This window comes from Megalobrama amblycephala, linkage group LG17, assembly GCF_018812025.1.
Source record: "Megalobrama amblycephala isolate DHTTF-2021 linkage group LG17, ASM1881202v1, whole genome shotgun sequence".
Taxonomy (NCBI): domain Eukaryota; kingdom Metazoa; phylum Chordata; class Actinopteri; order Cypriniformes; family Xenocyprididae; genus Megalobrama; species Megalobrama amblycephala.
This window is the reverse complement of record NC_063060.1, coordinates 36865819-36880798: the sequence shown is the minus strand read 5'-3', so window position 1 is coordinate 36880798 and position 14980 is coordinate 36865819. Positions and strand designations below refer to the sequence as shown.

Below are 14980 nucleotides of genomic sequence, written 5' to 3'. Positions count from 1 at the left end.
ATATATATATATATATATATATATATATATATATATATATATATATATATATATATATATATATATATATACAATTTTAAATTATTATAAAAATTATAAATCATTACTTTTATTTAAAAATCAAGCATCACGTTAGTTCAGGCAAGCCACGTCAGGCAAGCTCAAATCGGCTGATAGTCAGCTGTTGCCAACGTGTACCAATCCAGTTTCGACACCTATCATAGCGGGCCATTTAAATTCCTACGCCTTCAGCATCTCTTCTATTGCTTTGCTGCTCGCAATTCAAACTCCCTCCTCCAACCCCAACTCCACCTAACCGAACCTGTAATCTAATCTAACTTGTTTCTCTTCTGTACACAGTTCACTATGTTGAATATTTTCTAGAATGTATTTTGTATTTTCTACAACTCACATAATTATGAATTGTAATTATGTATGCATATACTGGATCTGTTCTGTACCCCAGGGGGGTTTTTACTTGCTGCTCTCCCTGCTCTGTCCAAGCATGGCTGCATGGACAGGCATAGGGAGTTTTTCCTAGAACAGAACCATACCGCCAACACTAACTGTATGCTATAATGTAATAAATTTTATACTTGACGAAGTGGTCCTGACTGAAATATGACTTTTATATACCTGAAATGAAGTGCATGACATTTTTGCACATGCATTCAATTTAAAACGATTCACAGTACAGTCATTCTAATAATCCTTCTGGAACTTTGAGTGCACAATGAAGAAATAGCAGGATTTTGAGCTTAGTGACTGCAATTACTGGGTCACCTCTACTTAGGAACTTTCCAATCTGCGAGTCAGCAAACCTACTTCTAATCATTAGGCTACCAGAGTAGCATACTTTTCAGCATTGTGTGTTTAGGCACTACTACAGAACTAAAGATATAGACTTTCTAATATAGAAAAATTAATGGGTAATTCTTCTATTTTTCATTTAATGAAAGTGAAAGGAAATTTTAGACTTTTAAAGTCTAAAATAACAAAAATGATGGTATCACTTGTGTGCTGCATTCCAGGTCAGGGTTATAATAGTTAACTAAAACTAAATCTAAAACCATAAAAAAAAAGAATTGTTGTTTGAAATAAGATAAATGCTAACTTACAATGAAATCTAATAAATAAATAAATAAATATAAATTGTTTTATTTCAGTTAATAGTACATCTCGATTTACTACAAGCCCACACAGAACAGAGCATAGTTCTTGAGAAAAACCTCAGGGAGTGACATGACATGTTGCTTGGCTTAAGCAATAGGACTTGCGTGATCTGATCGTTTCGCAAACATAATGCAATGTTTTCCAACATCATTTGAAAGTTCAACCTATGGAAACTGGATTTCAGGTGGGTAGGGATTATGTAAATATATTTATGCTTTTAGTTTTATGCTTTGTGGCATTTACACGTTCGCAGTTCCTATGTTCAGTTGTTCAGTAAAACACTCAGATCACTTGTTTGGAGAGGTTTTTGGATTTTTGATATGAAATCCACCATGGTTCCAAATACTAATATCAACACAATTTGTCCCAGATGCAGTTGACAAGCCAAAACTTGATTTTATGACCTGTCATATACCCCCGGTTTCACAGACTAGGCTTAAGCTAGCCCTAGACTAAAATGCATGTTAGAGCTGTTTTAATTGAAAGCAACTTGCACTGACATACTTTAAAACATGTCAGAGCCATTGTTTTGTCTCAAGATTCACACCAGTAATGTTTTTTTTTTTTTCTAGGGTATGTTTATAAAAGCTACTTAAATATCCCAAGGCTTAATCCTGGCTTAGCCTAAGCCCTGTCTGTGAAACCGGGCCATATACTTTCTAATAGTCATCATGTCAAGTATGAATAATAACAAAATAAATCAATAAATTGCATAATTTTTTTTCTGGGGTTTTCTCAGCAGTCTTGTAACATAAGAACCTCCAAACATTATCAAAATCTATTTTCTTGAAAGGTTTTCTATCAAATGAGAACATATACTCATTTGATTTGTGGAGTTATAAGTTATGTTATATAGTTTTATGATATATAGTTTTTTGTTGTTGTTGTTTTTGTAGAGTTATGCCACTTAGATGTGAAATCATAAAAAAAGCTTTCAGGGTGTAAGGGGTTAACAGTGACAGTCAACAGAGAGCTTACACATCACTTATACAATAAAGCTTGAATGATCAGGATTGGTTTTGGCTGATCATGATGACAAGAAATAGGTAGGCGGTATCTGTCGCTGTGAAGGAATTTCCCTTGCGGTGATTTTGAATGGCATGAAGATGAAGGAGATTCAAAAACAACACAGTTTTTATGAATAATCCAAATGCAAACCACACAATGCATAAACGAGAACTGACCTAGAACAACTGAAACAAAGGGCTATATAAATGGGGTAAAACAAAGGAAAGTAAACTAGAAATGTGAAACTAATATGTAACTATAGGAACAAGCGAGGACATAATCAGTAACCAATGAAACCAAAACTAAACAGAGCGGGGAAAATAGGAACTTAAAGTAAACAGAATGTCAAAATAAGGGTCCAACATAACACAACATAAACCTGACAATTAGCTTGTTGGGCTATTGTTACATGTATAACAATTAGTTTCGATCCTCGAATCTGGCTGAATGAGAGGCTTTCTTAAGACTGATATTTCACCAGTATCAGCACTGCTGGTCTCTGCGCGTTCTAGACAGGTGGTCAGTCAGTGCAGGTTACATTGTTACGCCACTAGGTGGCGGCAAGTAACTTTCTTTGAGTGAGTCTTTAAACCGTTCACTCAACTAATACTTCAAAAACGCTGACTCATTCTTGAAATAAAATAGGTGTTGAAATTATTTCAACATTGAGCGCCACTTTACAAGGCTCAATCGATGAGCTATCCGTCGCAGAAGTAACACTGAAGCACTCGATAGAGACCAATGAGCAATGACCAGTGCTGACACCATCCATGGGAAATACTAGGGCTGGGACAATACTATCAATGCATCGCGATTTGTGGATTGTTTCTGAAATTTTCCAAAAGCTCCGCAAATCGATTCTGAGCTTAGTGTTGAACAGCAGATGACGCTCTAGGCTATTTTTTAACCGCATGCTGAGTCTGAGAATGTACTTGCACTTCAGAATGCTTTTATGACACGAGATTAATGTAAACAGCCCACTGCAAATACCCCCGTAATTCGCTTCAACCTTTTTGAACTTTATGAATGATTATTTTATAGAAAGTTCAAGTGATGTGTGTGTAAGGAATTGGAAGAAAGCAGAATACTGCTGTTTCTAAAGCACGCAGTGTCACCTACTGTTGAAAACTAAGCTCAGAATTGATTAGAAAGAGAATAGCAATACATACGGAAAATATCAGAATCGATCCATCGATGTATTGTTGATTCGTTTGGTCTGATTGCGCTCTGACAGCGGCAGTGATGTCTCGCTCTCATTGAAGTATATGCGCGAGACATCACTGCCGTTGTCAGAGCGCGATCAGACCAAACGAATCGAGTGATGAATGCCGTTGGACATAGTGGTGTATTAGAGGTAACAAATGATATAAATACTGTTCGGTTTCTCGCACAAACCGATCGTTTCGTGTCTTAGGACATCAATGTGTCGTCACGAGCCGCAGGGTTTAATTTGGATTTGTCTGTCGTGTTTTATTTACTCTTATAGTCCAAGTTCCCGCTGACTTGCATTATACCTCTGACAGACGGCAGCGGTTGCAGTTAAAAATCATCTTTTGTGTTCTACTGAAGAAACAAATTCACCTACATCTTGGATGCGCTGGGGGTAAGCAGATAAACATCAAATTTTCATTTTTGGGTGAACTATCCCTTTAAACATTGAAATGATGCTATGACAAAGATTGTCATACGTCGGGTGAGAGATCACCCTTCCGCCGGAACTTGACTCTCTCGTGAATGCATGTACGGCTGTTGCTGGAAGCTAGCGATTATAGTTTATAAAGTTTTAAATATGGACATTTTTCTTATAAAAACCCATCGCTTCGCTTCAGAAAGCATTTATTAACCGACTGGAGTCATATGGATTACTTTTATGATGGATGGATGCACTTTTTGGAGCTTCAAAAACTTAAAAAATGGGTGTTTATTCAATGCCATTACAAAGTTGGGAAGAGCCAGGATATTATTTTATGTAACTCAGATTGTGTTTGACTGAAAGAAGAAAGTCATATACGGATGGCTATATAAAAAAGAGTGACCAAGACATTCTTAAAAAAAAAAAAAAAAAAAAAAAAAAGGTACTACTTTAGAGACCCACGGGTCATTTGGACCTCACAACAAGGGTTAATTCAGAAGCCTCTACAGTGTAACCTAAAAACAGGAAAGTAACACAAGAGGTTTCCAGATTCACCAGGGAGTTTCAGTAAGCGTGGTTTCCAGCAAGAGCCCTTAAGCAGGTGTTTCCCATTCAGAGCACGTTCGTTCTATTGACAAGCTGAACAAGAGGGCCTCAGTGAGGGCTAAAATACTACTGCTGACTAAAAACGTCACTTTTTCAAACTTAGTGCAGGCTTTGATGAGCCGTCTCCTTCCGGAGCTCTCTTTTGCCCCATTTACAATCTAGAGTGGTATGTCCAACACACAAAAACAACCCTAAGCAAACACACACACAAAACAGAGGACCACGGTTTTAGACAATCAACTCACATGATTTTTACCCCCTGCACATGACAGCACACAGACTGAAAGACCGAATGCTTGACATACAATTCTTGTAACAGATATATTAACTGATTGCTAATATCTAAAATGGGAAATATAATATTTGAGACATTTCCATTTTCTTATTCACTTTCTTTCTTCTTGGTGGCCACTGATATCTTATTTCTAAAAATATCTTATTTTTGTGTTCTGCAGAAGAAAGTCATGCAGGTTTAGAGCGACTTGAGGGTGAGTAAATGATGACAGAATGTTGTATTTGGGTGAACATACACAGCAAACTAAGGGGCCCATCTTCATAATAACAAATACATGATCACTTACACAACTTTGTGTTGCTAATGGTCTTTAGCAACTGTCTTGCTAAACATTAGATGCAATTGGAATAAAAACAACAGAATATAAAATGGAGAACTAAGCTGACAAGCAATGTTAGGTCATAATTAGCATCATTACACATAAAGCAGAGTGAATTTTTCATTTTAAAATAGTAACTAGCATTATGGCTATACATTTTATATACTACTAATTGAATTTGCTATGGCTGGAGTCATAATTTATCACAATATATGGGAACTGAACAAAAAAAATATACAAAATATATAGTTTTTTTTAAAGGTATAAGATCATTAAAAGGTGAAAAAGCTGTCAAATTTACCCTTTGTTTTTGCTTTGGAAAATCAGATGAATGCAATGTGACTTACATTACAAAATTGAGAAACATTTGACCTCAAGCTTACAAAAAGGGAAGCTGTTGGCAGGCTTACGCCTATGTTCAAGACCTAAAACTTACACTGATAGAAAAAGAAAACTCACAAATCAGGTCTATTCAAAATTTCACTGAACAATTAAAAGCATTCAAATGCATGTACAATAGCTTAATGGAATTGGCTACTAATAAAGGAATAATTCAAATGCGACGAGTGTTTTCTTCACCAGTTCCCATTACGTCACACTAAATTCATATTTATGTCTATCATTACAAATCAACTTAATATGCTCTCACTATGTATTATGCTTCAATGGTGGTCACGATGCTAAAACGAGAATCAGGAAGGAAGTAACACAGTGAATCTTAATTTGAGCCTATGTTGGACCAGACACTATACAGGGAAGTCAGTGAAAAGTCTGGCACGACCATTGTAGGGGGCAACACAGACATATTTATGGACCTCTGTCTGAAAACGACTTCCTGCCCCATTCCTTTGGTGTGCGTATGTGTGTGTTTATGTGCGTATAGGGCAAAGAGAGAATTTGTGACGTCCACCTGGTCCAAACGGCTTTCGGGACACTGAAGAGCAATTTCCAACGCTTGGATTAACCTGAAGCTTCTATGATTATCCCACCACTCCCCCCCTCAACTGCCATAATTTGGCTGGAAGGGCCCCAGCTGCTAATTCTTTATAAATAGCGTGTAGCTCAGACCTCCTCCGGGGAGAATGGGGCTCAGAGGAATGGCTTGGGCACAAATCAGGCTGGAAAAAGCACACAACATACACATTTTGACAAACATATGGGACCATCACTGAGGATGAACTTGAGGTACATGTGACTTTGTCTCGCCTCACGTGGATCTGACAATCGGCCAATTAGAAAAGTGACAACAGGCAATCAAGCTGTGGTTGAGTTCGAGAAAAAAAAAAAAAATAGTAAAAAGTTCTCAAATTCTATAAGCTGAAAAGGCTTGTATATGGCCATCTATGTTTTGACAAACGGTTGAAAATCTGTTTGAAAGAGGCCAGAGACCCTGAAAAGGGTTTACAAGTTGTCTGTGGGGTGGATGCTTTTTCTCTCAGCACACAAAGAGAACTAGTATAAAAAGCACCAAATGAGACTCTCTGACATTCGAGTGAGGCTTTCTGTCAAGAAGTATATGAGAAGCAAACAGTTTACACACACAGAGAGATGTTATATATTTGTAATTTTCATCGTTTGCCATTTTATATAGCACAAAAGAGACTAGTATGACAATTTATAACTGTCTAGGTCAAATTAGCAGGCCTCAAAACCCTCTAAAAAGAGAATCGTTACTACAACACAAATTTCGGTTTGCGTTTGAAATTGTGTTTTCTCTGAATTTATTATGCATTTCTGGCTCTTAATTTAATGCATGAGCTGATCAACACAAAAGCATAGGTTGTGTGCTGTGATCTTTCAACATGGAGAGCTTTAAAATGATAAATAATAGGTCAAGGGGCTGTTTCTGTGGAGAAACCCTGAGAACAGCGGACCCCCCCTCATCCCATGCCTTTTTCTCCCATTCACAACGCCACGGGGGGAGCAGGTCGGGTTCAAGCGCAACAAATTACCTAAATATGGGCTGAAAAGGCATTGAGGGACTTCAATTCAACCGTTAAAAATAATATTAATAAAAGAAGATTTAGGAAGCCAGGTGGGTGGAACACAATGCTAAACTGCAGTCCATAATTTCAGCTAGCGAGGAGAAAAAGTGGCTCTTTCTTGGTCAGTATTTGTGTTTAGCCTGGGTAGAATAGGGGTACCTCCACATATAAAAGCGAGAGGAAGAAACACAGAAAAACGAAATTTTCAGCCTGAGTGGTTACTTCAAATGAAATCTAAAGGCTGAGGCTCAATGGGTCCTTTTAGCGGAGGGGAGTGTTTTTTAAAGGAATCGCAGCAGTGGACGTGTTTGGCATTTGGTGGCCCTTGTCCCCCAATTGTGCGTACTCCATGGTGGCTGCCTTCTCTGTGGGCTTGCTACACTCCACAGACAGTACAGTCTGGGGCTCAAACATAAACAGAAATCATGTTTGACTTCCCTTTTGCTCAACCACATCTGTTCCCATGCCCCTGAAGGCACTTCGGTTGCGCAGCTACAAAGATGTGTACGCTGTAGTTAATGTGAGTGAGTGACAGCTCAATATGTTCCTTACATAAGTCTGAAAGTGCTGTTGACCTAGGCATGGCCTTGAACTTGATGCTCACCTCCTATAAACGAGACTCGCGCTTAAACATACATATGCTTTTCATTAAAAATTCTGAGACATCTCATAAAAAGATGACTGAGATGTAGGCTCTGTTCAAAACAGACAACATTGTTGTGTTAAAGAGATAGTTCCCCCAAACATTTTAATCCTTTACTCACTAAACTGTATGACATTGTTCCTTCTGTGGAACATAAAAGGAAAAAAAGAGTATTGTCTCACTGTTTTTTTTTTTTTGTTCATACAATGGAAGTTAAAGAAATAGTTCACCCAAAAATGAAAATTATCCCATCATTTTCACACCCTCAAGCCACCCTAGGTGTATATGACTTTCTTCTTTTAGCCAAACACAATCTGAGTTATATTAAATAATATCCTGGCTCTTCCAAACTTTGTAATGGGATTGAATAGTGCCCGAGTTTTTGAAGCTCAAAAAAGTGCATCCATCCATCATAAAAGTAATCCATATGACTCCAGTCGGTTAATAAATGCATTCTGAAGCAAAGCGATGGGTTTTTGTAAGAAAAATATCCATATTTAAAATGTAATCAATAGGGGTGTGACGAGACAGGTATCTCACGAGACGAGACGAGACGAGACTCGAGATTGAGTTCACGAGACGAGACAAGATTTTTACACACTATTTTTAAGCAATCCTCAATGGCGAAATACATGACTAGATAAAATATTCTGCAGGTGTATTTGAAATGTTTTAACTAATCATCTTATAATGAATGTCATTTCAGTTCTACTTTCTGAGTATGAATTATCATATGCAGTAAAAGACAACAATACTCAAGTACTGTATGGTTTTGCCACTAACTCAACTGACTGACTTCTCTTCTGTATGATTTCAGTCGCTTCAGACCTTACTGTACATGATTTATGAGCTTCTACAACTTTTGACCTCCTAACTGAACTCCTTTCCACAAACTGATCATAGAAATAAAACAGTATAAATAAAAATGGTAACACTTTACAATAAGGTCTCATTTATTAACATTAATTAACCAACATCTACTTACAATGAGCAATATATTTGCTACAGTATTTATTAATCTTTGTTTATGTTAGTTAATAAAAATAGTCATTCATTGTTAGTTCATTATAGTTCACAGTGCATTAACTAATGTTAACAAATGAAACCTTACTGTTTGTGCTTAATAAGATTAAGAGAAAACTGTTATTCGTTTTTATAGTAACACTTTACAATAACTGCAACCATAATCACACCCTCTCAATATTCAAAGTGCAAATAAGACCAACTTTTTCTTTGATACAGAGCTAAGAGATGGTTACAACTACACTGCCCAGCCTAAAATAGCTTTCATATTGGGAGACATTTGCATTGAATAGATATTTGTATTGAAATCGCGTTTGAATGCGCGCGCACGTTTACTTTCACTTTCAGCGATCGCGCGTACTCTATATGAAGCGGCGGCGACCGTTATCCAACTTAATTAAATGTTTTTTTATTTAAACACAAAGCAAAAGGACAGTGGAGGCGTAATGTAAACGTAGCGGTGGCATATTCTTTCCTAATCATGGCAACATCACGAGACTACTTTTCACCTACCTTTCGTGACACGAGATCTCGTCACACCCCTAGTAATCAACTATAAACACTGGCTTCCGGCAAAGGTCATACGCATGTTCACGAGAGAGTCGAGTTCTGGTGGGAGGGTGACATCTGACATAACTATGGCGTAGGACGTACTGTAGTCGTAGTGTAATCTTAGGTGAGAACTGACGAACACAGAAGCGCAGAGGATACAAAATGAAGACAAAATGGCGGTCACAAATTAGAAGTCAAAAATGAGAAGTTTTAATGAAAAATGTTGGAGGATTTCGATATAAGAGAAGAGGAACTACGTTCTAAGTCGGGTCAGAGGTCACCCTTCCGCCAGAACTCGACTCTCTCATGAACACGGGTACGGCTGTTGCTGGAAACCAGTGATTATAGTTTATAAAGTTTAAAAATGGATATTTTTCTTACAAAAACCCAGAAATGCTACATGAAGCATTTATTAACCCACTGGAGTCATATGGATTACTATTTGATGATGGATGGATGCGCTTTTTAGAACTTCGAAAACTCAGGCACTAATTTTCGGGTTTATATGGTGCACACGAGTCACCCTTAACCATTTCCTGGAACCCTTAATGGACATTTCAAATCAGTGAATTTCCAATTTAAGAGGACAGTTCACCCAAAAATGAAATTCATCCCATTATTTACTCATTTAACCCATCCTAAATGTATATGACTTCCTTCTTTCAGCCAAACACAATCTTAGATATATTAAAAAAAAATCTGGCTCTTCCAAGCTTTATAATAGGAGTGAATGGTAACATTTTTTTGAAGCCCAAAAAAGCACATCCATCCATCATAAAAGTAATCCATACGGCTCCAGGGGGTTAAAGCGGAACTCAGTAAGATTTGCGAAGCTCCCCCTACAGGTTCCTTCAGTGAATCACACTGTCGTAAATACTCCAAGCGCAGCTCTGGACTACAACGACTACAACGCTCACCAGCGCAGTAGTTTTGCAAATACAGTACAAGAAATCTCGATGGAGGTGGGTAATTTTCGAAATTGTCTTATAAAGTCATAATATATACATTGTTTTTGAATTACCGTAAAGCATTTTGTCACTCTCGCGTGAACATGAACATGAGGCGAGATTGTGTCGGGTCAGCACAGCTCAACTTGCAAGTGCTGTTTTCTGGCGTAGACGTGCCAGAGGGGGTTAGTGCACGCCTCAAACACACCACTACAAGTCAATTAACCATCGTAAGGACTTAGAAAACTATTTATGAAGGTAAAAAAAGTTACTTAGTTCTGCTTTAATAAAGGCCTTTTGAAATGAAGGTGAGAGTACACGCCTCTCGTGGTTCAAACAAATAGGGCTGGGCAACAAATTCAAGCTCCTCCGACATTAGTCTTTAAAAATTCTTAAAAATTATATTTGTCTATTTTTCGACTTCTAATTTGTGACCAGTGTTTGGTTTTGCTCTTTCCTCTGCGCTTCCGTTCGTCAATACTTCATGGGCCGGGTCAGAGATCACTTTTCGACCAGAACTAAACTTGCGTACCGCCATTACTGGAAGCCAGTTTTCATAGTTTATAAAGTTTTAAATACGGATATTTTTCTTACAAAAACACATCACTTCGCTTCAGAAGGCCTTTATTAACCCCCTGGAGCCGTATGGATTACTTTTATGATGGATGGATATACTTTTTTGGACTTCAAAAAACATTACCATTATAAAGCATGGATGAGCCAGGATATTTTTTAATATAACTCTGATTGTGTTCGGTTGAAAGAAGAAAGTCATATACACCTAAGATGGCTTGAGGGTGAGTCAATTATGGGATATTTTTCATTTTTGGGTGAACTATCACTTTAAGTAATTTGAGGGGTTCAGTTAGGATGGTGATTTAGAATGATGGATGACAGTGAGACAGCTCACTAAATTTATGAATGTAATTCATGTTGCTTATTTTGTTTAATGCTAATTAATTGACCTGTGCTTTGAAATGTTTGTAAGCCCAGAAAGCAGAGCTAAAACAAGCAGCAGTAGTTCAGCATCCTGAGGGACTATGGGATCCAAAATTTGTTTGCGTTTAATTTCCACTTCACAGACAGCAGCACACATTAACAACCCTTGGGAAAGATTGGAGTGCTGCCAGCAGGACAAAAGAAAAAGTGAGTACGGCATAGGGTCATCACAGCTACATCAACCGTTCCTCCACAACTGTTTCTGAATGTCTGACAGCTCCAGCATTAATTCCTCTCATGTCATTCTACTCGGCTCCAATTATGTTTTGGGTTACCGCAGCTCTTACATTCTCTACTGTCGCTGTCAGAGGGTAACAATGGGCTTTTCGCTCTTGATATCTCATTGTCAATGCGTCAGGATATTCTTAAAGCTGAATAGCTTCTGTCGGAAACAAAAATGATCACCAATCAAAGCACTGACACAAGCTTCATGCCTTTTGATAGTATACAAAACCATATACTAAGGTACTACAGTTTTACACTTGGTCAGATATTGTACATTAAGCAAAACTATTTGTGTACAATGAGGTGCCACTACCTTAATCAGTAAGTAAGTCATTTAGAGTGATGAGCAAACAAATGTGCCAGTCTTCTTTCCCTTCTCGGGAGCCAACCGAACCTCTGTACGGAGTAAGTTTTAAGTCACATAAATCACTGATAGCCAAAACCATATTTCACCACAAAAAAAAAATTAGACAGAATGTAAACGCAAGTCTCTATGGGGTGCAGAGCAATTTAGCATTTGGATGCCATCATATAAGTTATAAACATCTGATAAGCAACAACCGTGGAAGACAAAATAAAAATATAATACAATTAAGATTAAATTTAAGAATAAATGTTCAAAATGAAGACTGTGATTATGCCAAAAAGCATATTTGATAATAATAATACAAATAATAATAATCAGAATTTTAGAAACAAATTCCATCTGCAAGTTGCCCATTTACAAAAATAAAATTACACATGTTTAGATGTACAAAATGTACATGGCACAGTTCAAGGCTACAAGTACAGGACAATACAGATATATGAACACCGAGAGCCACACCATTATAATCACTATAACCAATCACATGAGGGGAGGACAAGGGTGGGGATGGACCTCAAAGGTTTATTTGCTATAGGACCCCTACCACAGTTTTCCCTATCTTTTACAACCTGTTTACAATATTTTCCTCATATCTATTCTATAACCATATCCCAGTCCTAAAAGGCTTTTGAGACAGAATTTTGAAAGTAAATAAGCAGTAAAACACTAATTCTGTACAGTTACAGAACGGCACAGAACCAGCAACACACTATCCACTTAAAGTCACACAATGAGACAAGAGAATCACTCATCCTGACCAAAAGTCCAGCCAAGCAGCTGCTCTATGAAAACCACTGACACGGACATTGAATTGCATTCAGAAACACTAAAAATAACAAGAATATATCTTACTATAGCTATAATCATGCCAAAAATGATTAAATCAATATATATATATATATATATTTTTTTTTTATTTTACTGAAATTCAAGTTTTCATTAGATATTCGACTTACAGAATCAAGTCCCCTTGAAAAACTATTTTTACAAGTATTATGACAGAGACAGTGTTGACATCTATAAGACGTCATACATCTCTGACTTGCGTTATATTGTTTCAGCACTTTTTCTCAATACCGCAAACACTTTGAGATCATCTCACACTGCCAGATGTGTGTGTCTTCAGCACAGCAATGGTTAAAAAAAAAGCCATCACAGTTTGGAAACAATGCTATAGCCTCACTCAGAAGACATATACAGTTTTAAATGACTAATCATTAGGAAAAATGTCTTTATTTAAATTAATTAACAGTCATTTTTTCACAACACACAATAGTCGTGAGGTTTCACGGAATAGCAAAACATTGTGAAAGTCCTCTTTTTTTTCCCTCCCTAAATTATACTATATGTATAAATTGTTAATTTGATCCAAGTTTCTTTATATTCTCCTATTCATTAGTTAAAGATATCTATGAGCTGTCAGGTCATTTTGTACTACTCCTGAGAGTCGCTATCATGAAAGCTTTAAGTAGAAAAACACTAACAAGTAGGTTTAATAGATCAACTTTCTGAACCAATTAATTATTTTCTCTACAATTTGAGATGAAAGTATAATTGAACCATAAAAAGAGTGTTAAATATTTAGGACTGTGGCCTGATATAAAACGCTTTGACTTTCTTAAGTACTAACTTTTGGCAAAAAAACAAAAAATTGCCAGGTCACATGTTACTAATAAAATAAAATTCTAATACAAGAATAAACTAACTTTTTAAAAAAAAAAAAAAAAAATATATATATATATAATCTAAAAAATATAGTAGTGAAAACCTAAAGTGGAGGGGGAAAGGAAACAAAATTACAAAATGCAAGTCAGAGCGACTCACCAGTATGCCAGAAAATTGTTTTGCCTCCATGCTTTTGAAGCTTTCTTCGGCGTGGGTCCCCTTTCCAGAAGGATGCCCGTCCTGGTCTGCCTCTGTGCTCTCTGGGACTCGTCTTGAGCTGCTGGGGTATGTGTCTCAGTCTCTGGTGCACACTGCTTCTCCCTCAATCGTTTCCTCTCTCCACTAGTTCAGTCAGTTTGCAATGTTGGGCTGAGGTGGCGTCTTTGCTTTGTGCTAATTCTGCGTTAATCCAGGAACTTTTCTATGCTGTGAAAGGAACATGTGACAGGGAGAAGGAGGGAGGAAGAGGGGGGAAAAGCAACTATTAGCCCCCAAACGTGTTGTTCTCTCTTTAAAACAATGATTTCATAACTGCTGATAAGCCTCCAGTAACATGGTCCATGTGCTGGCTGGAGTGTGTCAGACTACAAAGTCTGAAATTCTGAATTACACGAAGTGATGTAGAGGATGCTTATATAGTAAACTAGGATGAAAAAAAATGTACTTTTTCAGTAAATAAGCAGAACAAAGGGTTACAGTACCAATGGGTACAGAACAGATTGTACTGAGAATGCACAAACAACCAGAACAAGAACATCTACAAAATGACAATGATTTACCAAATTAACTAAAAGCCTACAAACGGGCAGCATGAGTACTATATCATAGATTGGTTAGACAACTTCCCACAGTTATTCTGTTTTACTACAAAAAAACTGTTCAGAAATCCAGCACATGAATGAATGAATGAATGAATGAATGAATGAATGAATGAATGAATGAATGTTTAGATGTTGCACTAGCATTTACATAATTTACACTGTAAAGCAATCCAAAATTTAAAAGTGAAATGTTTCTTGGCCTTCCTCACAATAACAGACATACTGTCAGTTTAAGGTAACAGCAAGACTCAAGTAACACTTCACCAACTGGAGCCTCTTAAATCACTCTAATGTTGTTGTGATCCACTCATTTTGACACTAGCCTGTAAACCAGACATCCTGTATTAAACTGAACGCTTCTCCAGGCCGACTATTTGAAATTAATACCTCAGCCTGGACGAGTGACCATTTACTCATATTTATGTCAAGTGAGGTAGCAGTAACATTCAAGTGGAAAATTACTGCTATACAGTTTTGTCAATGAGAACATCAAACAAGGAGGGATGTGAAACAAACTATCCAAATAGAATAACAAATTAACAAGTGTACACACACACATGTACACATAACCACACAGGGAAAAGTTAAAGTAAAAAAAAGAAAAAAAAGTAGGTTAAGAGACAAGTGTTCCATCCCTCAGCACCACAAACCTTCACAAAAAAATGTTTTTATGTACAAAAAGCAGATAAGACATAAGATAAGCCAAGCAAACTCTCTGA

At 37.0% G+C, this 14980-nt stretch overlaps 1 protein-coding gene across 4 annotated transcripts in view; it reads right to left on the bottom strand.

Annotated features, from left to right (window-relative positions):
- slc6a9 (solute carrier family 6 member 9) overlaps positions 1-14980 on the bottom strand; it is a 67922-nt gene that overhangs the window by 41222 nt on the left and 11720 nt on the right. For 3 of the 4 annotated variants that reach the window (XM_048164912.1, XM_048164913.1, XM_048164910.1), the window contains exon 2: positions 13600-13866. The exons of the other annotated variant lie outside the window; for it this stretch is intronic. In XM_048164912.1, coding sequence (XP_048020869.1) covers positions 13600-13629 — 30 coding nt within the window. In that variant the 5' untranslated portion in view covers positions 13630-13866. The remainder of the gene's footprint in view (positions 1-13599; positions 13867-14980) is intronic. 4 annotated transcript variants of the gene reach the window in all.